We start from the raw sequence: 24,827 nt of genomic DNA, 5'->3' as shown, positions 1-24,827 counted from the left end.
TAGCTTCCTCACAATAATGGGGAGGTGGTGGTGTAGAGGTAATGTCACTAGGCTAGTAACTTAGAGGCCCAAACTATTGCTCTGGGGGACATGGGTTCAAATCCCACCACGGCAGCTAGTGAATTTAAATTCAACTAATAAAATCTGGAATTTAAAAGCTAGTCTCAGTAATGAAGCCATCGTCGATTGTTGTAAAAACCCATCTGGTTCACTAATGACCTTTCGGAAAGAAAATCTGCCATCCTTACCTGGTCTGACCGACATGTGGCTCCAGACCCACAGCAATGTAGTTGACTCTTAAATGTGCTCTGAAAAGTAAATGAAACTGGATGGACCGCCTGGCATTGACCTGGGCACCAGAAAAGACAATGGCACACCCAACCATGTTGGCCTTACAAAGTGCTCCTTACTAACATCTGGGTGTTTGTGCCAAAATTGGGAGAGCTATCCCACAGCATAGTTAAACAACAGGCTGACATAGTCATACTCCTGAAATCATACCTTACAGACAATGCCCAGACATCACCCTAGGTGTGTCCTGTCCAACCACAGGACAGACCAACAGATGATGGCACAGTGGTATACAGTCAAGAGGGACTTGCCCTGGGAATCCTCAACATTGACTTTGGACCCCATGAAGTCTCATGGCAACAGGTTAAATAGACAAGAAAACCTGCTGCTGATCACCACCCATCGTGCCCCCCCACCCCACCTTAAGCTGATGAATCAGCAATCCATGTTGAACACCAACTGGAAGTAGTATTGAGGGCACAGGATGTACTTTGGGTGGGGGGACTTCAATGTCCATCACCAAGAATGGCTTGGTATAACCACTACTGACTGAGCTGGCAGAGTCCTAAAGGACATAGCTGCTAGACTAGGTCTGCGGCAAGTGATGAGGGAACCAACAAGAGGGAAAAACATACTTGACTTCATCCTCACCAATCTACCTTCCCATGACAGTATCAGTAAGTGTGACCACCGTACAGTCCTTGTGGAGATGAAGTCCTGCCTTCACATTAAGGATATCCTCTATCGTGTTGTGTGGCACTGCCACCGTCCTAGATGGGATAGATTTTGAACAGATCTAGCAGCTCAAAACTGGGCATCCATGAGGCACTGTGGGCCATCAGCAGCAGAATTGTATTCAACCACAATCTGTAAACTCGTGGCATGGCATATCCCCCACTTTACCATTGCCATCAAGTCAGGCGATCAGCCCTGGTTCAATGAAGAGTGCAGGAGGGCATGCCAGGAACAGCACCTAAAAATGAGGTGTCAACCTGGTAAAGCTACAATACATGACTACTTGCATGCCAAACAGCAGAAGCAGAAAGCGATAGACAGAGCTAAGTGATCCCACAACCAACGGATCAGATCTAAGCCCTGCAGTCCTGCCACATCCAGTCATAAATGGTGGTGGACAATTAAACACAACTAACAGGAGGAGGCAGCTCCACAAATGTCCCCATCCTTGATGATGAGGGAGCGCAGAACATTGCAAAAGACAAGGCTGAAACATTTGATCCATCTTGGCTTCCTCCTGAGGTCTCCAGCATCATAGATGCCAGTTTTCAACCAATTAGATTCATTCCACGTGATATCAAGAAACTGCCAAAGGCACTCTATACTGCAAAGGCTATTGGCCCTGACAACATTCCGGCGATTGTATCGAAGACTTGTGCTCCGAAACTTGCCGCGGTCCTAGCCAAGCTGTTTCAGTACAGGTACAACACTGGCAATGTGGAAAATTGCCCAGGTATGTCCAAACTGTAGCCTATCAAACTACTCTTCATCATTAGCAAAGGGATGGAAGGGACCATCAACAATGCTATGAAGCAGCACTTACTCAGAAATAACTTGCTCATTGATGCTCAGCTTGGATTCCACCACGGCTATTCAGCTCCTAACCTCATTGCAGCCTTGATCCAAACAGGGACAAAAGAGCTGAACTCCAGAGGTGAGGTGAGAGTGATAGCCCTTGACATCAAGGCAGCATTTGACCGAGTGCATCATCAAGGAACCCTAGCAAAATTAGAGCCAATGGGAATCAAGTGGAAAACTCTCCAATGGTTGGAGTCATACCTAGCACAAAGGAAGATGGTTGTGGTTGTTGGGGGTCAATCATCTCAGTCCCAGGGATTCATTGCAGGGGTTCCTCAGTGTAGTGTCATTGGCCCAACCATCTTCAGCTGCTTTATCAATGACCTTCCCTCCATTATAACATCAGAAGCAGGGATGTTCACTGAGAAGTGCACACTTCAGTACTATTCGCGACTCCTCAGATACTGAAAGAGTCCGTGTCCATATGTAGCAAGACCTGGACAACATCCAGGTTTGGGCTGACAAGTGGCATGTAACGTGTGTGCCACACAATGACCATCTCCAGCAAGAGAGAATTAAACCATCGCCCCATGACATTCACTGGCATTCCCACCACTCAATTCCCCCACAATCAACATCCTGGGGGTTACCATTGACCAAAAACTGAACTAGACTAGTCATATAAATACTGTGGCGGCAAGCACAGGTCAGAGACTGGGAATTCTGCAGCGAGTAACTCACTTCCTGACTCCCCAAATCCTAACTTAATCTACAAGGCACAAGTCAGGAGTGTGATGGAATACTCTCCACTCGCCCGGATGAGTGCAGTTCCAACAATACAAGCTCGACACCATCCAGGACAAAGCAGCCCGCTTGATTGGCACCCCATCCGCCATATCAAGCATTCACTCCCTTCACTACTGACGCACAGTGGCAGCAATATGTATCATCTACAAGATGCACAGCAGGAATTCACCAAGGCTCCTTCAACAGCACCTGCCAAACCGGCAACCTTTACCACCTAAAAGGACAAGGGTAGCAGATGCACAGGAACGCCTTCACTTGCAAGTTCCCTTCCAAGCCACACACCATCCTGACTTGGAACTATATCATCTTTCCTTCACTGTCACTAGTCAAAATTTTGGAACTATGTCACATGCACCACAGTGGTTCAAGAAGACAGCTCACCATCACCTTCTCAAGGGCAATAAATGCTGGCCTAGCCAGAGATGCCCACATTCCATGAAAGAATGGTACATTTTCCACGTAGAGAATTACGCAAGTAATCCATGCAATTCTCCAGGATAAAGTTTATCATGGATATTTAATTAGCATTTTTTAATCCATTTTAGTATGTTTACAAGAGCGGTCAAAATAGTCTCTATTTTGTGCAACTTTTTCTTCTAGGTCCAGTGTTCACTGAAATGTATTAGTCTGAGTTCCAAAACTTGTGGTATAAATAGACACAAGGAGCTGAAGATCTAATGATGTGTAGATTAAATTCAATATCCCTTATAGCCACTAAGTACAATCAAGGTTCTAATCAAAAAAGCCCTTCCAACACCTTCAGACCCTCCTCATCCTTGACATTATCTTACGAACTTATAACTTTTCCATGACCTTCCTGAAATAATGTACAGTGCACATTATTTGTAACTGAGGCCACATCATTGAATTCCATAGGTTTAACATACTTCAAACACTTAAATAGTTCTCCCAAGCATAAGTTCCCAGGGAGCATAAGTTCCCACCCAGTGGTGGGTTTATAGTTAGTGGGGCACTGTGTTCAGCTTCATTTTTGGCCACCCCCCCACCCCACCATCCCCAGACACAACCCAAAACCACGGGGCATTGCTTCCTTCACTGGCTTTTCCCACAGAAATGTAACTACTTCTGCACACTATCATATAACCTCAGTTCTTGCCACTCAATCAAAAAAAACTTAGTGCCTCTAACGAGATGATACAACTTACAATATGTATACGAATGAGCACTGCTTTGTTTTTGTGGCACAATCGGTTAGCACATGATACGTTAATGGCAGGGTTGAGGCGCGTGCAATGCCGAGGTTGTGAGTTCAAGCCAAACCTCGAAGAACTTCTGTTGTGAAAAACATGAGCTTTCGACTGGTTGTGGAATGGGACATGGCGCCATCTCGAGCAAATCGTTTAATTGGAAGGGGCCAATTTCTGTAGATTGAGAACGGATCTGTCCCAGTTAAATGTCACAAGTAAACATAAATGCTGCAAATACGCAGCAGGTGAAGTAGCTCCTGTGGAGAGAGAAATGAAGGCGATGATTCTTCTGATATTGCTGATCCTGCACTCTGTGTTTCATCTCGGTATCGACTCTTTGGCTCGTTTCATGTTGTTTAATTTGTTGCCAATTTCTCAGATTGAAAAGTTTCAGCGATGATTACTGTAACCTAAACCATGTTAGTCGGTAATATAGGATGTTATGAATGGGTTAAACGTTCAGGATAGAGATTGAAGTCTGTGGTTAAGCTCAATCTTATAAAACAGTTAATTTATACCAGAGGCTCACCTCAACTTATTTACTGCCCTTTAAAATGCATCAACATATTAAGTAGGCAATAGAATTCTTGAAGTATGTTAGGGGGTGTGGGCGGGAGGGGGGTCATCATGTAGTTTCCCGGCTAGGGGTCTCCAGATTAATTTAGCCTGTGACTCTCTTCGATCTCGCTCCCTGTCTTTACGCTGGAGTTCTTAAAAGAAAGATGGAAATGTAATAACGCTTTGAGGCATCCAGTGGTCGTGAACAATGACAATACAGCCAATAAAGTACTATTGAGTTGCAGTCATTGCTGCACACAGGAAGCTCCCACAAATAACATGTGACCTTTACCGGATAACCTGCTTTTTTGTGACACTGGTTGATGGATAGCAGGACTGCAGGGAAAATTCCTCTGCTCTTCTTGAAAACAGTGCCAGCCCAAACCCTCGTCCACAACAAAAAGGGCCAAAGCTTCAAGAAAACATCAAAACCACCGCTTTCCTGCCTGGTTTCCTCTGAATGAATAGCACCGCAATGGAACGGCATCCCCATTGCCTCTTGCTCTGTCCCCTACTGTCCTCCCAATTGGACTTGGCAATATTCAGGCTCTATTTTCCTGCCGCCACACTGATCACAAAGAAGGGTTATTATGCAGTAAAATGAATGTGCTGGGGGTCCAGATCATTTCTCTCTCTCTCTCTCTCTCTCTCCCCCACCCTCTCGTTTCATAACTTACGTTGAAAAGTGACAGCCCAGCAGTGCAATCTGGTGCTTCTGAAAGCTGGAACTGTGTCACTATTCTTCTCCCTGGAACCCTGTTGCACTCATTGTACTCCCCCTGCACAACTGAACACTGCAGAGCTTTGGTGAAAGCAGCCCACACACTATAACTGAGAAAGCACAGAAGGGTGAATCTAAAAGCTGCAAGAGGCGGCATTATTACAGGGACATCACTGGAGAGTGTTTCCCATCTCTCAGATCTGTCATCCATCCACGTTGCCTGGAGCAAGCTGAGGCTGCTTATCGCGAATCCTCCTTCCCCCCCCCAACTCATACTCTCCCACCCCCTTCGCCCCAGCCGCATCAAGCTCGCAAATCACTTTATGGTTTGTTTTGGCGTCTTGACTCAAATAAATCGCTTGCTCACCAGAGAGCAGCCTTGTCCTTGGAGTAGTTTAACCTCTCGGTGCAGCCCAGATAATAGGGCAGTGTACGCACCACATTCCAGGCAATGATGGCTAGCAAAACCTTGGGTCTCAGCAAAGCCGACTCCACCACCAGTATCTCCTTTGGAATGTGAGCTCCATCACCTGCAATCGCTATCAGTGAGAGCAGCGGGCAGATGAGAGATCTGGGGAGATGTGTGCACGCAGCCAGGATGTAGTAGATGTTCTTACAGTGAGGCTCCCTGTCCTGTCTCAGTTGGCACTCTGTTGCTGGTTGTTAGATAGTAGTCGCCCTGCCGGCTCTCTTCCCCCTCTTGACTTTTATCACCTGGTGATCTGCATACATGATAAAGGCATCGAGCTGTCACATCTGCCACAGGGAATCCAACTCTGCTGCTTGTATTTAAGTATCTGGCAAACTTACATTCCAAGTAAAGCTGTTTACTTCTGAGCTCCAAACGCAGAATAAATCTCACACTCAGGTGACAATGTTTTTATTCATTTGTCTTCTTTCTTGCACTTTCCCCCCCTAATGATCACCTTAAACTCCCAGTTGACTAATTTTTTCATGAATTTAAGTTGACTAAGTAACATTGGCATCCAAAACAATGTTCAAAGCTTCTTTTTAAGCCGTCAAGTGAATTTCGATTTGCTAGGGACTCAAACAGAATTCAATCACTGAAGTGAGTGACAGGACAGAAATTTGCTCGGCGGCTAATGAAGTTTGGACAATGTGTTATGAGAAAAGACTATCTTGAAACATTACACGTGAAAAAAAAGAATTAACTAAAATAGTGTCGGTGCAGACTCGATGGGCCGAAGGGACTCTTCTGCACTGTGTGATTCTGTGATAATGCAATGTCTGACTTTTTATGGAACAACAGGCTCGCTCCCTCAAGCTGGAATTGTTGCTGTCATGAATCGCTTCTGCCCTTTGTTACACCTGGTGTTCAATTGGATTGAATTTTAATTTCGTTCTAAGGGATTATCCAAAACAGCAAACATAGTTACAAGTTAAATCCTCTATCCCTTCACAGAAACTATCTTCCTGTGTGTTTACATATAGTAATTATATTTTCATCTTTTAAGCTGACTTTGTCAAATTTATACCTGATAATGTGAATCCTGTTTACATCTTCTCTTTTCATCTTTGCCTTTTTGAGGAGGGGGGAGGGGGGAGCTGCCAGGAGATTTTTTGTATACAGCCGAGCAGACAGTTTAACATCCCAGCTGAAAGAGGGCACTTCCAACAGTTCAGCACTCACTCATTATTTTGGGGACCCCAACCACAGCACAGTGTGTTTCATTGTAAACCCGCCCATGTTCCCACCCCACTATACATTCCTGGTCAATGATGGCTAGATCTTTGACAGGAGTCCAATCATTATTCAAACGAACAGACCTCAGAATACACCTCAGGATCAGCAGCGCATGTTTTTGGTAGATGGGATTGTTCACCGATTTACGATCAGCAAGTTTAAGTGTGATCTGTGGGAAGTCCAGGTCGCTCTATGTAACAAGGAACAATCAACCTTTGAAAAAGATCTGGATGGTTAACGTCACCATGCGTGTTAAAAGCATCCATTTGACTCAAGCCCAGCGAAAGCTTTGCTTCGTTTTCATAGAATACATAACAACTGCATCATCCCAGATGGAAAACTGTCATCTGCTTAGACATGGAATCACTGAAATTTAACCTGGGCACAAGTTATTTTTTTCTCTGCTCTTTTAGTTGGAACTCCATGCAGTGTACCAGTCTTTCCTCAGTCCTTTCCCCTGACATCACAGCAGATATTGGGAATTCATATGCTAATTAGTATAAGCCTAAACCGGCCTCGTTCTACTCGCCAGCACTGTTCTGTTCACCAGCACTGCTCCATCCAGAACAGGAACAGTTAACAATGCTCACAAAAATCCCACAAGTGGTGGGGGAAAATGTGATTTCAGAGCAAGTCACAAGTCCAAACGTAATGAGAATAGTGAACAAAAACATGTAAAATGCCAACTGCAAATTAAAACTCTCCAAATTGACACCAAGTTTTGGGAGACTGACAGAAAAGAAAACAAGTATCAAAACAAAAGATAAAAACTGTAACTAGTAAAGCTTATAAACTCTCTTTGACCCTTCCCTATTGCTCAGGGACTTTTCCGTCAACTCATTTAAAGGACAGTGCTAACAGAAATTGCTCATTTGAAGTTGGATATTCACATTCCCGTGGTATTTAGATATCAATATATGAGGCAGGTTACAGGTGGTTAATGTTGCTGCTCAAAGCAAAAGTTTGTATTTATTTTAAACTGGATAGTTTACAAAAACTGTAGAATGGACTGCACATTTGGAAACAGAGACAAAAGAAAACTCAGTTTACACACTTGTACTTCCAGCACCAGCCTCGATATTACTGTGGCATTCAAGTTTGATTCTGTGGTTAATGGGCATAGAGACTGTTGTTATGGTAATAGCACGAGGAATGCTGAGCTATCAAACACTCTGCCAGTTCACCCAAAATGAAATACAGCTTCTGTTCTTTTTCCGGCACTTTCGAAGGAAATAGGCTTTGCATAGCATTACAGATAGTTCTACATATTACAATTCAGATCAATATTGTGCAGTTTTATTACAGAACAAAACTGGAATTTCACCTTTTTTTATGACGAAAGTAAACATGCCCTCAAAATTCTAAGCAAATGGGCCTGCGCGTAGGTGAGAGAGAGAGACTGGAATGCCGTGCAGTTCAATGGTTTCTAAACGCCCTTATGAAATTCTGCCCGTCACGATTTCTTATTGTTGTTATAATTGGTTAAAGGGGTCAGTGACTTTAGGTACTTGCTAAAGGCTGCCAATGCCGGAAATGAAAAAAGTTTTCACACTCCGAATCAAAATAGACAGGGAGAAGTGGTGCTAAACATGCGACAGATGTGGTCTGTTCCAGTATTGGGTGTAGGTGGTTTGACAGTGTGAATGTTGATGTAGGGGGACGAAGCGGGGCAGGGCACAGGAAATGAAAGCAGCATTACGGGAAGTAATTCAGTGAAGGCAAAAACAATCATTTCAATAATAGAGTGCTGAGTACAATTATATCCCAGCTAATAGCTTTTTATGTGAAGCAAATATCTATAATTCAAACGTACTGATTGGAAACGAACTTGTACACACTCTCCAAAAAAAAAAAGCCATTGATGATTTCAAGCATTGCTTCTTTTTTAAAAAAAGAACTGACATTGCAACATTATGCTTCCAAATTAAAAACACACTGCATCATAGGCTTCAAGTTAAAGTATTTAATTTTGATAAAGACAAGGTTATTAATGCATTTTGCTATCTCTCTCTCTCTCTCTCAACTTTCTCCCCTCGTTCTTGCATCATAGCTAATCTGAATTAGAGGTTCAGAAATGCTTTCTGCTGCATTTTCTTGCTGGTAAGCGGCAAAATGTAGGAGCCCACTATGAAGGCTGGGGTATCCCATCGTTCCTAGCAGCAATGAAAATCAGCGAGTAACTTACATCCTGATTGGCAAGGATGGAGTCGGGAAAGCAAACTCCACAGAGTCTTCTTCATGACAAAATGTTTAGGCTTTATCAGAACTAAAAGCCTGTTCCGCTCGTGAGGCGAGCGCAAGACCTCATGGCAGCACCCACGGTCCGAACACTGGCACTTTCTTGACTACATCATTGTTAGAGTAAGGGACCATAGAGATGTCCATATCACCCGTGCCCTGACAGGTACTGATAATAAATTTACATTAAAGGCCTCAAAGATCCCTCCAATGAGGCCCTTCTCAGTCAGTGCCTCACAGCCAACCTCTCAACCTCCAGTCACCAAGGCTGCAGTGCGCCCACAGTGCCTGGTTAACCCTAAAGTCAACTAAGTAGCATGTGCGAAGAGGTCCTTGGCCTCTCTACCAGGAAGCAGTGACTGAAGGTGGTCATTTGGCCATCATCCATCTGATTAACATGGCCAAGCCAGCACAGAGGCATGTTCCAGGGCCCAAGTTGTTGAGCTTGTCCTGCCAAGAGATGCCGATGATACGTCCGAGACAGAAAAGGTGAAATCAGTTCAGCCTTTTTTCCTGCCTAGCATAGTTCATAGTTTGTCCAGGTCTCGCCACTGTAGTGGTGTACATTGAGGATGCAGGTTTGGTAGACTCACAGTTTGCTGTTCTCAGTCAGGTTGCTGTTGTTCCACACTCTCTTTCTCAGCTTGGACCATAACAGCTACAGCTTTTGTAATGTGTGTGTCGATTTCAGCATCAAGCGACCGATTGCTAATGATTGTGGAGTCTAGATATGTGAAAATATCACCCACCTTCAGTGTCGCATTGTCAATGATGATAGATGGCAGTATGGCAACATCCTGGGCCATGACATTTGTCTCCCTGATGTTGATGATCAAACCAGACTCTTTACAGGAATGAGAGAGTTTATCCATTTGCTGCTGAATGTCCCTCAGTATGGAATGTTAGTGTGACATTGTCAGTCCTCTAATGAGGACTTGGCGCATCTTTGTCTTGGATCTCAGGCAGGCAAGGCTGAACAGCTGTCAGTTCTGATATGCAAGTAGACAGCCTCTATAGATGACTTGAAAGCATATGACGGTAACAAAGAGAAGAATATGCCAAAGAGTGTCAGTGCCAGGACACAAACCTGTTTGGCCCCTCAGCAGATCTCAGAGAGTTCAGAAGATCATGTCAATTGTGGATCTTCTGGTTCTGAAACCAATCTGGGATTCTTGGGAGATTTGTTCATCTGCAGTTTGACAGAGCAACACGGCCAAATACTTTTCCCATAATGCTCAGCAGGAAGATGGTTCGATAGTTGTTACAATCACTGCAGTCACCTTTATGCTTGTAGAGGGCCACAATCTTTACATCATGCATATTTTGGGACACTGCCCCCTCACTCCAGCAGAAACAGAAGTTTGTGCAGATGCTTCAGTAGCATCAGTTTCCGGTGTTTGATGAGTTCAGGTGGTATCGACCAGCACCTGGAGCTTTGCCCATGGCAAGTAAGTCAATAGCTTTGCTAAGCTCTTCCACTCTGGATTCAATATCCCACCCTCCTATGACAGACAGGCCTTCTACGGTCTCTCAAACTTCCATGGTGACAGTCTTCTCCCTAGAATACAACTCAAGGTAGTGATCCACCCATCTCTCTAACAGTTTATTGCAGTTAATGTCAACCTCCACTGCCTTTGTTTTCAATGGAGCTGTTTTCTTTGCTGATGGACCTGTTGCCTTTTTGGTCCTTTCATAAATACTCCTAGCATTCTGTTTTGAAGGACATCAGGATACTCTGGCAAAGTTGTAACCAGTAGTCATTGATGCACTAGCAGTTTGAGCAGTTCTTAGTGCATTCAGAGTCTTCTCACTTGGATCTCTCTTTAAGTAATGAGAGTGGACCGCTTGGCTTCAATGACAGGTTCCATCACAATGATGTTAGCCTCGAACCAGTCAGCATATTCCCATTTTTGCTTCCCATGTGTTGAGAGTGCGGTATTGTAGATGTTGTCTCGAAGTATGCTCTGTTCTGCACTCTGTGTGGGAATGGCAGAGGCTGCCTGTTCAAGTCGTGTAACGTTTGGTTTTGAAATCACAGAAGACAGTATGGCTGACGTTGATACAAGGACAGCATTTCTGCTTTGAATGAAAGAACTTCCAAGGGCTGCATCGTCATCCTGGTGCACGCCAGACAGTGACCAGTACCTCAGTCAGTGCTGTGGTAGCTGTGTGTGTTGAGAACGTTATTCAGAGTCATGTCCTGTGATGATCAGCTGGTGCTAGTGCCCTGATCTCGTGGGGAAACTGGGTCAATGTTCAGCCTATCAAGTATCATGTCGACCACAGCTGATGTGCACACAAAGTCCTGACATTGCCAATCGAAGAGCTGGCATCTTCTTTCTTTTCATTTGTTTGCCTGGTGCAATAGATTCTGTCCACTTGTTGGGCAGGCACTCAAACTCCAGCACCCATTAAAGCAGATGGGCTGTGGTGGGTCAGCACCTTAATAGTTGGGGCTGCTCAACTTGAGGTGGGTGGTGGCTGACCAGTGGGACATGATAGTCCCTCCCACTGTCTGAGACAACCAATCGAGTTGCAATTCTTTTCAAGTTGCATTACGTATAGCTGCTACCTCCCACATGTGCTAACACTGTGCAGTGAAACTGCAGTGTCATTTCCCATGTGTAAGCCTGGGCAACATTTATGGAGATCCTGAGCTGCCCAAACATCAGAATTCCCGTGTCAGCCTCCTCGGTTGAGTCCAACGGAATGCAGGGCACTACGTTTGACACCAGCTTGGTTGCTGGAAAGATGACATTTAGACATCAGTCCACCCTTGGGCTCCACTCCAGATTTTTTGTCAGAGTTTACTCCTTTTGCCTTCAACTCTCCCCAGGTATCCACAAGGCTGTGGAGCTATTGGCCTGTAACGGGGAGTTTCGTTCATGAGTGCCAGGGCGTGTTCACACATCAGTGGGCCAAACTCCTCCGAGTTCCTCTGAAGCTTTAGCTTGTGGTGTGAGGGTCCTAGTTTCCGTGGATTGTCATGAGGAGGCACAGCTGAGGCCTTGCCACTGGAGAGCATGTGTACTAACAGGACGAGATTACTACTTGGCTGTCCTTTTTGCACTGCTGTTAGTCAGCAGTTGAGGCTGATAATGAGAAGCAAACTAGCACACAAAAGTGGACAACATGCTAACTAGACTCATTGCATTGGCCTGTTGGACACACTATAAAATAGTAACACATCTTTGCCCTTCTACTCCAATCCCCTTGTAATAAAGGACAACATTCCAAGTTGACCTACAAATTGCTTGCTGTACCTACATGTTTATTTTCTGAGATTTGTGTAGAAAACCCAGATCTTTCTGAATGCACACATTTCCCAGTTTCGCAGCTTTTAAAAAACATTCTGCTTTTTATTTTTCCTTCACACTTCCCCACATTATATTCCATCAGCCATGTTTTTGCCCACTCACTCAACCTGTCCTTTTATAGCCTCGTTGCATCCTCCTCACATCTTACTTTTCCACCCAATTTTGTATTGTCAGAAAACGTTGATGCATAACACTCTGTCCCTTCATCCATGTCATTGATATGGGTTGTAAATAGCTTAGGACCAAGCTCTGATTCTTGCTGTACCCCACAGTCTTTCAACCCAAACATGATATTTTATTTGCATTCTCTGTTTTATGTCAGTTAACTAATCCTCAATACATGTTAATATATTACCTTCATTCCAAGAGCTTTAATTTTGTGAAAGAACGTTTTGTGCGGTACCTTACTGAATCCTATTTGAAAATTCAAATGCACTATATCCGCTAGTTCCTCCTTCTAACTACCCTGCTGGTTACAACCTCAAAAAACTCAACAGATTTGTCAAACATGATTTCCCTTTGATAATTCGGTGGTGACTCTGCCTAAACAAATTATGATTTTTGTTTAAAAAGTGCCCGGCTACAGCATCCCTAATAATAGATTCTAGCATTTTCCCCTCCATGGATTTCAGGCTAACTGTAGTAGTATCTGTTTTGTCTCTATTTCCTTCCTTGAATAGTGGGGTTACATTTGCTACCTTTCAATCCATGTTCTAGAATCTAGGTAATTCGGGAAGATCAAATACATCCACTATCTCTGTAGCTTCCTTTTTAAAACAAGGATGCAGAATCAGGGCATTTGTCCACTTTTGTCCCATTAATTTCTTCATTACTATTTGTTTACTAAGTTCCTGCTTGTCACAAGACTCTTGGTGCCTGACTATTACTGGAAAGTTTTTTGTATCTTCTACCATTAAGAAAGTTGCAAAAGTATTTGTTTGTTATTTCTGCTATTTCCTTATTCACCAGTATAATTTCTCCTTGTCTCTACCTCCAACAAGCCTTTTGTTAGTTTATTCTCAACTCCTCTTTATTAATTTCTTTATCATCCTTTGTTGAACTCTAAGATCCCCCCAATCCTCATACTTGCGACTCTTTTTGGCAACGTTATAAACCCATTTCTTTAATCTAATGTTATCTTTAGCTTCTGTTGTTAACCAAGATTGGAACACTTTTCCTCTGGGGTTTTTTATTTCCTAAGGTAACGTATATTTGTTGCAAATTATGATTTAATTTTTAAAATGTTTTTCATTGCTTATCTATCATATATTTTAATGTAATGTAGTTTCCCAATCTACCTTGGTCAATTCACCTCCATACCTACCTAGTTTGTTTTATTCAAAATTAAGAGTTTGTTTCTGATTTAACTAAATCACTTTCAAACTCAATATAATTTTTTTCATATTAAAATCACTCCTCCCTTGAGACCCCCTTACTTTGTTATTAATTAACCTTTTCTCATTGTGAGATCTAAAATAGCTTGTTCCTGAGTTGGTTCCTTGATGTACCAATGTAGAAAATTATCTTGTATATATTGTATATATGAACTTGTCCTCCATGGCATTACCGCAAACTTACTTTGCACAGTACATAAAAGATTAAACTCATGATTTCTGTAGTACTCCTATTACATGCACCTCTAATTTCCTTATTTATACTCTGCCCTAAACTCCTGTTAAACAACTACTGCTCGAGGGTCTATAGCTACTCTTTCCACTGTTTTCTGCCCCATGTTGTTTCTTGGCTCCACTCAAACTGATTCTACGTATTGATTTTCCGAGCCAAGATCTTTTCTCTCTTCTCTCATTATCCCATTCTTTATTATCGGGCTAACCCTCAGCCCCCATCTTTTCCATTTTTGCCTAAGTCTTCCAAAAGTCAAGTAACCTGGAATATTTAGATCCCAACCTAGGTCGCTTTGCAACCATATATTAGATCAATTGCACTAATTCCTATCTGTGCTATTCATTAATCTATTTTATTGGGAATCACTTGCGCATTCAGATATAGTGCTTATAGATTCAACATTTTCCATTTTTCCTGATGTCATCATAGTGACTAATGGAACATTACCATAAGCTCCCTGTCCCTTCCTGACCCTTTCTGTTCTATTTTATTCGTATTGCTACTCTGCTCGACAGCCTTGACATTTCTCTGTTTCTCAATTTACCCTTTGCTGAAACCTCCCACACCCCTGCCCTTCATTAACTTAAACCCTGACTACTGCCCCATTTAATCAACTCGTGCAGGCATCGGTTCCAGCCCAATTTGGTTCCAGCCCAGTTTAGATGCAGCCTATCTCAATGGAACAGCTCCTTCTTTCCCCAGAACTGATGACAGGAGCCCATGAAGCAAAACCCCTGCCTCCAACATTACTCTTTCAGCAATGCGGTTAATCTTCTAATCCCAAAAATTTTCTCTCCTCCTCTTCTGCAGTCATTTGCTGTCTGCTGGAGTACAGTTCCATGGACACTAATAATTCTCAGGTATCTTGTCCAAGCAGCCAATATTCATGTGTGAGATTATACAGCAGATATTAGCAAGTCGTTTGATCTCAAGCTGAACCCAATTCTCTCCTCCACCAATATATCAATGTCACACGTGTAACTCCAGTAGGAGTTGTAGGAAAGCAATCAGTAACAGGAGCCCTAGCTGATATTCTGCTTCCTATAGCAGACACATTTATGTGACTGCAGCACTGCTACTGTTACCCTGGTATAGATCTACAAATGTAGGAACAGGAATAGGCCATTCAACCCCTCAAACCTGTTCCACCATTCAATGAGATCATGGCTGATCTGTATCCTAACTCCATCCAGCCATTTATCTCTTAACAGTTCTGGCTAGCTAAAAAATCTATCAGTGCCAGGTTTGAAATTATTAATTGAGCTAGCATCTACTGCTTTTTGTAGAAAGAAGTGTTTCCTAACTTCTCCCCTGATTTTAAAATTACATCCCCTGTCCTAAACCACCCCCACCAGTGGAAAAAGTACAGTATATTTCTATCTACCCTATCAATTTTCTTTCAAAATCCTAAATAACCTCAACCAAATCACCAGTTTACAATAATTTTTTTAAAATTCCATGGAGAATGCAATTTAGGTCATCCACACCCTCTGGTTAATTACATGGTTTAGGTGCATATAAGAATCCCATTCAGTCTTTGGGGATTGTTTGATCAGAGAAAACATTTTATGAAGTTCTGTATTGAAAGGAAAGCTATAAGTGTACATTCTACATTAAGGTCATGGCATATTGCATTTTTTTACGTGAAGAATGAGAAAACTGGCTTTATAGTGCAAAACGCAATTTTATAAAAGCACAACTCATAGTATTAAAATATCAAAAGTATGGCTATTTCTGAGAATTCCAAATACATATCAACCTTACTGCTGAAATTATCCTGGGTACTGAAAAAAGTAATATAAATCTCTACATTACTAATCATGTGTTGGAAGCATAAATTAACTTTCAAGCTGCAAGCACATCTCTCCAGCAGTGAAATATGAATTTTCCTTTCATGAGGCTAGCTATAACATGCCATAATTCACTGCCAAACAAGTTGATTCTCCATTTTCGCTTACCAGGGAAAGCATATTTTCAGAGACATTTTGGAAATGTGTTTGTCGAAGAAGCCTCCGCTCATATTCTTGGTCCATACTTGTAACAATCTGAATTGAGTAAGGAATCAGTAGCACCAGAGCAAATAATACTGTCAGTCACTAGAGGATATGAAGTCCCAGTCACTCTGCAGCCTTTCCTAATTTGCATTCCTGCAAAAAGAAAACACATTTATGCATTAAAACTAATGAAGATACTCATTTTTTGGATAAATACTTAATGGTTTTGAAACACAATCATGATTCTAAATGATTTTCCATATCCTGACATTATCCAGTTTACAACATGATTGAAATGAACATGGTCCAAAATGCAGAAGACATGCACAGTGCAGCCTCTGATTCACTCTTCCTAGATGGGGAAAAAGAAATGATTATGGAGCAGTGTATAAAAGATTCACCACTGATACTCTGCACACACTTTTTGGATTGATACAGAATGCTATGGTACTAGTCTCAAGGTTGTGTGTGAAAATAGGAGATTTAAATTAAAAACTGTTGCAGTATTGCAAAATAGACTGACATCCTAGGAAAATCTTGTGGTGTGGTACACAGTAGAGCTTAGCAATCACTGGCCTTAAAATGTCTGAAAATGCTTTTCTTGCTCACCAGCCTTTCTTGGGCTCATTTGCTTCAATAGGGAGCTGCACAGCTATAAGGGAGCCATTTAATACAGCAATGATGGTAAAAGCATGCTGCTTCTCAAACCATGCCCACTCATAAATCAGCCTGCTGGAGTACAATAATTCTTAGTAGCTGATTCTAGGAGATTGTGATGCTACTGGCAGCTGTTTGGGTTTCTAAAGGGGCCTTACCATGAAAACAGTTGCTGCAGATATTAGTCCTAATCTTGGTAAGCACAGGTAAGCTATGGTTCTGGCTCCAGTTATAAATGCAAATAGGTGCGACTGATGTCCAAGAATTAAAATCTTGGCAGGATCATCATGGATCTGATCTGGCAGCCATTATTAAGCAAGGTCCCCAACAGAGCTGAATCTTTGACAGAAAACACTCTTTCCCTCCCCTGTTTCCTGGGGATTGCTATATAGATGCAAAGGAAGAACAAACATGCATTTATATAGCACCTTCCACATCCTCAGGACACCACCAGTGAATGACTTGCTGGTTTGCCTGTAGCAATGTCCTACACATGGCACATCTTCGGTGCCATTAAGGAATAAATGTTTGTCAGGAAACTGGGAAAAATGCTTTGAATAATGCTATTGGATCTTTTACATCAGCTTGACCAAGCAGGGTGGGTTTCAATTTAACATCTCGCCTGAAAGACAGCATCTCCAAAAGTAGCCCAGGTTAGGTGCTCACATCCCAGACTGGGACTTGGGCCCACATCTTTCTGATTCAGCAGTAAGATTGCTACCACCGAGCCAAGCTCATACTTTCGAGCAGCATTAGCCACCTCCTTCTGAATTTGTGTTCCAAGCTAAAAGGTCCAGTCTTTTACTGACGAGAAGAAAAGTTCCAACAATCTGTAAACAACATTGTTAAAAGAGAAACTTTCGAATGTACTTGGTGAACGTCTGTAATAGAATTGCTGTAACACAGAAGTGATTAAGTAACAATGGCTTGCATTTATATAGTACCTTTAAAGCAATAAAGCATTTCAGGATGCTTAGGCAGATGAACAGATGCTTGGTCAAAGGGGGTGTGTTTTATGCAGAGAGGTAGATTCAGTGTGAAGGAAGGCACGATGGCAGATGCATATAACTTGTAATGACCAATATTTGCATTTTATTCCAATAGTTTTTCATAAATGGACATTGTGGCATTTAGTTGTCAAAGAAATTGCTGGTTTAAGTTTTGCTGTAATGAGGTACAAACATGCCTCACTTATTTTTAGACAGCAGGAAATACTAGCTTCAGAAGTAAGCCACTGAAGCTAAACAAGTGATACTCAGGCCAAGTTTACAATAAAGGGACACCTCTTGGTGTATGTATATTTCCAACCTCAATATAGAAATTACAAGATAGAAACAGGCCACTTGGCACAATCAATCTATGTTGGTGTTTATCCTCCATACAAGCAGCAGTCATAAGGTTATATGCCTACCTAGTTCCCATATCTCTGTATTCCCCTTTCCTTCACCCATGTCAGCAAATCCATTGGCGATGGGATAGCTTCACATAATGCGCTTTTGCTGATGACTGAAGGGGCCAATTCGTAAGAAGCAGGTTCTGCCACAAGTACCACATACAAGGTGGTTATCAGGTGTTGTTGTGGGTTGCTGTTTTTAATGTTGGTGCCTGTTGTCAAGCTGCTGTAGCTACTGATTGTCGTGATGACACATGTCAGCCTTGCTGCTAATTCCCTCTATTGTTGCCTATTGTCTCCCACAAGTGAAAAATTGATGTTTAGGGCTTTAATGTCATGCTTACAAGCATCCTTGAGGTGGAGCTTTGGGTATCCTACTGGTCTCTGGCTCTGGGTACTTCCCCATACAGAATATCCTTGGGAATGCGCATACCTTCCATCCTTCAAAAGTGTCCGAGCCAGAAAAGTCACCTCTGCTTGATAAATGCTAGCGTACCTGGGAGACTTGCCTTCAATCGGCTGTTTGATTATTTATTTTGTTCTTTCATGAAATTCTAAGAATGTGCAGCAGGCATCGAAGATGAAAATGATTGAGCTTCCTTTCTGGATTCGCTGTGAGCTGCCTATGCTTCACAATCATACAACAAGATGCTGAGAATATAGGCCTCAATCAGCATCTTGGACCTAAGCATTAGCTTACTGTTTTCCATTGCACATTTTGAGTTGACTAATAGTGGTAGCTACTTTCACTATGCATTGAGTTCTGCACCAAGACTTATCTCTACTTCAATCACAAACTTCAGTAGTGCATTGCACAGCCTCAACGTGCTTAAAAGATTTCTTCTACTCTCTGTCCTAAATCTCTTGCATCTCATGCTATATATATATGTTTCCTTCATTCTAGGCCCCTCAATTACCAGAAAGTCAGTTTCTATCTACTCTGTCCCTCCCTTTCATAAAATTAAGCAGCTCTATCAAATTACCACTTACTCTGCTTTGTTCCAATTAAAACAATGGCAATTTTTCAAGTCTTTCTTTTCATTGGTATCTCCTCAAACAAGGGATCACCACACATTGAATCTGCATTCTATCCACTTTATTGCTTCAAAATCCTTCTTAAAGTCTGCATCCCAAAATTACACTTCCTACAGTTTGCCATTTATATTCTCCTCATACACACTTGAGTATAAAAACTCAGCAGTACAATCATTGGTCAGTTTAATCTCTGGTTACTAGTGGTTGGGTCAGTACCATACAAGAATGTACTACTTTAATTCACTCTTGCAAATAATTTGCAATTATAATAGCAACATTTACTGCTCAATGCCCAATTTCAAATTCATTCTCATCCTTCTCTTTCCTTTCATCATTATCCTTCTTGCAAAAACTACTCTCAGTCAGTCAAGAGTCCAGGATAGTTTGAGCAGATAGTTCTAGCATATTCTAGAATTACCACTGTCTGCCCCACCATTGCTCAGCAGAATCACTCAGACTAAACTTCCTTGACAACTCTTCCCTCTCCCTTACACCCAGCAAGAATTGTGGAAAAGAAAAATCGACTAAAATTTGTTTATGAAAGATGCCATTTGAAGTTGGGCGTGCAAACTCTGGTTAGCCTTGTGAACTATTTAAGACTGTATTCTAACAGCTGTTTTTTTTTACTGAAATATACAATGAAAGCTCTCTTCATAATAAAGCATAGTTCACCAGTCAGACTATTTTATGTAAAATTTTCTTCATTACTACATTTTAAGCTGACTAGCATTATAAAATAACTTCTTACTGCATCACAAAATAATTTAATCTTCTAAGTGGTCTTGTTGTTTGAATGAATTTACTCTATACACAGAATTCTAACTCACTTTATGCAGGATTTACCAATATTACTGCAGTGTGGGTTATTAAGTTAAAGAATTCTAGAAATTTTGTAGAATTTAGCCCTTTATTTTGACTACAGAATAGGAAGTCAAAAAGAAAACACTACATAACTTGTGTTAGGCACTGAGACATCACTCTTAATCATCTTTCCTGCATTGAGGAAATGGCAGTTGAAATCAGGAGGCTAGATACATATTAAAAAAGGTTAAATGAATCAAGGGAATTAAGTCTTATTATGGAATATATTTGACATTGTAAAGGTGGCTGTCCTGGATCATTCCTTTCACTGGGACATGATCTTGCAGAAAATTCAAATTGCTGAATCGGAAAAAAAAGACAAAAAGCATATTTAATTCAAATGAAGAGAGCACACACTATTCCAAGAACCAATGTCCTGGACTGCTGTGATAAAATAATCAATTTGAATGGGACTGGGGGGGGGGGGGGGGGGGGGGGGGGACGCACGGGGGTGGACACATTCATTGCGGATGCTTTCTAATCATAGTTAGTTCCATTTAAAGAAATAAAGAAATATAAAATTCAACTTCACCTCCAATACTAGTATTAATCTGTATAAAAAGAATTCCCTTCAACATGCTTATCCCCAAATTGCACTGGTTCACCTTGAACATTTGGCTTTGTGGCATCACTTGAATTAATTCTGTGAAGTACAGGCATTTAACTTGAAATGAAAGTGTCGTTTGATATCGTCGTCACATAGCAAAGCCTCAAATAACCATAATAAAGTATGTAACATCCAGTATCTTTGAATAGTTTGCAGACAGTAAAATCATAAACCTGAGCTGAAGTACAAATTTCTAATATTCTAATTTATTTGGTTACTTACTATACAAGGGCAGCAGTACAGCTATCTTCTTCTATGCAACTGGCTTCTCAGTCCTGATCTACTGTATACAACAGGATTCATAATACAAGTCAGTGTGGCCACAAAGATAACGTACCATTGTCAAATTATATTTTTTCCACAGTTAGCATTTAGATACAAAAAAAGAACATGAGAAAGGACCATTCAGGCCATAACCTGTTCCCTCCCTTACCATTTAATTGTCTCAATTCACCCTATCAAAAACACTAAAATCTATTCAATTTCAAAATAATCGCAAACAAACCTTCAAGAAATTTCTCTCTGTTTCCTAAAGTTAATCTGGAACTCCAGGATGCTATTTTAACTTTAAAATCCACATGTATAATTTTGATCAACTACACTCCAAATTTCTGCAACATGAAGCACTTTGTGCAGCAAAATATCTCACCATCATATAACCTTCAATCACTTTTCTAAACAGATACTTATTTAGCTCTTTCTGAAAAAGTTTACAGATGTAACAATATGTAACTAGGCATATATTCTATATCATTATTCTGGGGAAAAAATATCTTTTAAATCTCTAGTCTCACTGGAGGTTTAGCTTTATTTCCACAAGTAGTTATTCTGCATTCAGTCCAAGAGTTGAGGTTGGTTGATAAGTGCAACTGTCCAGTGCACTGGACTTTCAGCATAGCATGGAGGGACACCACTCTACACTTTCACATCAGCACGACAACCAGGCATTTTCACAGAAGCAGAAAAGGGAAACTCTAAGGCAGTCATACCAGGGCACTCATGCATTTCTTCGAGGGTTGTTTTAAAGTGGAACTAGCAATGGTCAGGGAGCAGTCCCCCAGCCAGAGAAATAGCAAATCACTTCAGAGAGAGCCTTTTTGTTTTTAAAAAAGGAGTGGGAGCTGAAAGAATTGCAGAGAAAACCTCTCTCCTCCACACATGAAGCTGTTGACTCCTTAGTACGGTTATGATTTCGTGGTGTCTACAGCCCTTCAATACCTCACCCGAGTGGCAATTATTCATGTAATATTTGAGCATCCATGCATATTGCCAAGCTAGACAACTGAGAAGCATAACACTCAATCCATTCACACAGGCAGTGCCAGCAATGTAACAATCAGGAGCAAGAACCCACAATGCTTTTGCCCTTCTTAACCAAGAGTATGGAGTCCTAATGGAATGCTCCTATTGCCACCACAGCCAAATTCAGTTAACACAGCAGGGCCCATTAATCGAATCTGCAGAAACACACTGAGCATCAGGGGGTGAGGAAACATTAAGGAATTGTCAGTATCAGTTCTAATCATTCCTGTTAGTTGTTAGACAAATAGGCTTACAGCAATAGTTTACAAGGTAAGTGTGTCATGGCTGTGTATGCTCCAACCGGTTGCAGCTAACAGTAACTCACTTTCATTTCAATTACTCTTTCACTGTATACAATTCTCTTTCTCATCTTCCCCTCTTCTGTTCTCATCTCAGTTTAGTTTGCCTGACTCTCATTCTACTCCACTCCATTTTATTTTCCTGAATATAATCAAAGACAACATCTGTAGTGACAATGGAGCTCTAACAAAATGTATCAACTATCTCTGCTCCACACAGTACACTTTAACAGCAGAAAAATGTTAAAATTAAGGTTTTCCTCACATCAAATAAAAAATTTTACATCTGCATGCACCTCCAATCTACCCTTTCCATTCAAAATTCTAATGCCTACATTTACAATGGAAACTCTAAACATTTCATGCTGTTATTAGTAGTGGCAGTTCAGCACCACTACTGGTGGGAGATGTAACTGCAACATGACAAGTTTACATAAGCAGTTTCCATTCTAAATACGAACATAGGAATATTAAAGGAATTAAAGCTGTACAGCTTTAAAATGGGAACTGAATGATAGATGCACACTAAATTATCCCTTGGCCTCTAGCTCCACTTCACATGAGAATTACACTTGTTTCTGACTCCCTGTGTACAAGATATCAACTGGGGCACCACAGGCCGATAGGGAGGTTTTCTTTAAGCTTATAGAACATTTAAAGTTAAGGTATCTCATAAATATACAAATCCTGATCGAATGAAGCTTGATTTACTAATTTACATATAATATAAACAATAAATAATTATTACTTTATTCAAATATACCGTAGAATGGTATAGTTATCTTAGGCAGGAGGTCTTAACAATGTGCTTTGTCAATATTTCAAAATTCAATTAAAAATCCGCAGAATAAAAAAAAGTGGCGCAATATAACATGACAGCGGCAATGCAGACAGACTGGACTGGAAATCCGGCGACAAATGGAATTGAAAAGGTCAGGAAGTAATAGCCAATGTCCAAAATTCGAGCTGTAACCATCTTAATGTCCACGCTAGAGAGAGAGTAAAAAATAAAAATCCAAACTCTTGAACAAAAGTCCACTAATCAAACTCTGGTAAGCGACGCTCCCACATTGTGCTTCTCTCAGACTTGCCTCTCCAAGCCCCTCGAAAAAGTTTCCACACTCGAGAAAGGAGTTATGCTACGACTATTAAATATATACAACACGATCTTTAAAATTGTAAACACACACGCACACACGGATTCGAAAACAGATCCGGAAGACAAGTCTACCTTGTCAGAGAATAAAACGATTACAAGTCAAACATGTTGCGAGGTTTTAATTAAAGTTGCCAGAAAAAATCACGAGAAAGTGTAATTGTCGACTACATGGTGGGGCAAGGCCAGGCTGATAGTAACAAACCTGGTTACTAGGCAGTTGTGTCAATTTCACACCACAACAAAATCCCAAACACTCGAAAATGGAACGCTTCGCCTCAAAATGACCAATGCGGGATCTCCGGGAACACAATGGAAACATTGTAACGAAATATATCAACATTCAGCAGCAAAATGCCTCTCGATCACGTCTTTCGACTTTTGTTGCCAATGATGCCGACTACTATTACGGCAGACTTGTCATGACAGAGTTTCCTAATATTGAGATGCTGTTACCTTATCATCGTCCTGGTAAAATAATATGCTCCTTCGACACGGAATGCTTAAATTGATCAATCGCCGATAACCTCATTTAAAATGACAAGAAAAAAGCCTCTGATTCCCATTCAGCCTGTTTATAAAGAATCCCTACTCAATATGGCTCCGTGGCAAGAAAGTGCACAGCACTATGGGAATGGTTGCCATAAAAGGGAGGGTTGCATTTCATCATAAATTGAGTCTGTGAGTGAGAAATATTTTACGGTGTGTGTATTTGCAATCATCTGTATTTGTTTAAAGGAAGGATTACCGTCTTAAATGTACATCTTGTTTCAACGGGTGTTTTCAATGTCCCTGCTGGTAATGACGAGCAGGGGTTATTCGGGAATTGGGAAGCAGAAGTGCAGCTAGCCAAAGGCTCCAGAATCCAAATGAGATGCTGTCACGTCAGCCAAATCTCGGCATTTGTGAATTTTCAACAAATAGAATTGTCGGAAAATATGAATGCACTTAGTCAAAGTTTCTACACTAGCAGGTCATGCTATTACCATTGTCCTGAAATTGTGTTCGAGCCGTGTCGTAGAGGGGAGGAGTTAGAAGAGCTATCGTCACACACAAACTGTGATGTGTTTTGACACATTATGTAAACAAATGAATAAGGATTTGCTAAAACATTTTCTTGAAGATAATATCCCTTCATGAATCCTTGTAAAGTTATTTATAATGAAAAGAAGTGATTGTAATTCACCAGCTGAATTATTTCCGTTAATGATTGTGATGACCTAAGTAATTGCCATGTCACTTAGTGGCATCAATATTATCATTATTACAACAGTCCTGGGGTGGGGTTGCGTGTTCATATATATCTGACAATGACGTAACAGGGAATGGTGCCTTTGAGGAGGGTGGTGGGGAGGTCCAGGTACTGGAATAGCCATGGGATCCTGAGAGGAGGTTCAGCAGGGGGAAATACACAGCCAAAATTAGAAGAGAGAGCAAATGAGTCTGGAAGGCATAGAAATTATACGCCAGTTAAGTCACAAGGGAGTTTGGCAAGGTTGGATGGCATTTATTTTAATGC

General features: G+C 41.4%; 1 protein-coding gene across 4 annotated transcripts in view; it reads right to left on the bottom strand.

Annotated features, from left to right (window-relative positions):
* LOC144692348 (fizzy-related protein homolog) overlaps positions 1-23,922 on the bottom strand; it is a 61,991-nt gene extending 38,069 nt beyond the window's left edge. The window contains exons 1-3 of one of the 4 annotated variants that reach the window (XM_078561083.1): positions 23,765-23,922; positions 15,963-16,151; positions 249-308 (exon numbers count right to left, since the gene is read on the bottom strand). In XM_078561083.1, the coding sequence (XP_078417209.1) occupies positions 249-308; positions 15,963-16,037 (135 nt within the window). In that variant the 5' untranslated portion in view covers positions 16,038-16,151; positions 23,765-23,922. Of the gene's footprint in view, positions 1-248; positions 309-15,962; positions 16,152-17,083; positions 17,105-23,513; positions 23,603-23,764 lie in introns of those variants that run through there. The other 3 variants (XM_078561085.1, XM_078561086.1, XM_078561087.1) reach the window with 3 other exon arrangements.
* Between the last annotated feature and the right edge of the window lie 905 nt (positions 23,923-24,827).

The sequence above is a fragment of the Cetorhinus maximus genome, chromosome 17, assembly GCF_964194155.1.
Source record: "Cetorhinus maximus chromosome 17, sCetMax3.hap1.1, whole genome shotgun sequence".
Lineage (NCBI taxonomy): Eukaryota > Metazoa > Chordata > Chondrichthyes > Lamniformes > Cetorhinidae > Cetorhinus > Cetorhinus maximus.
This window is presented reverse-complemented; position numbering and strand designations above follow the sequence as displayed.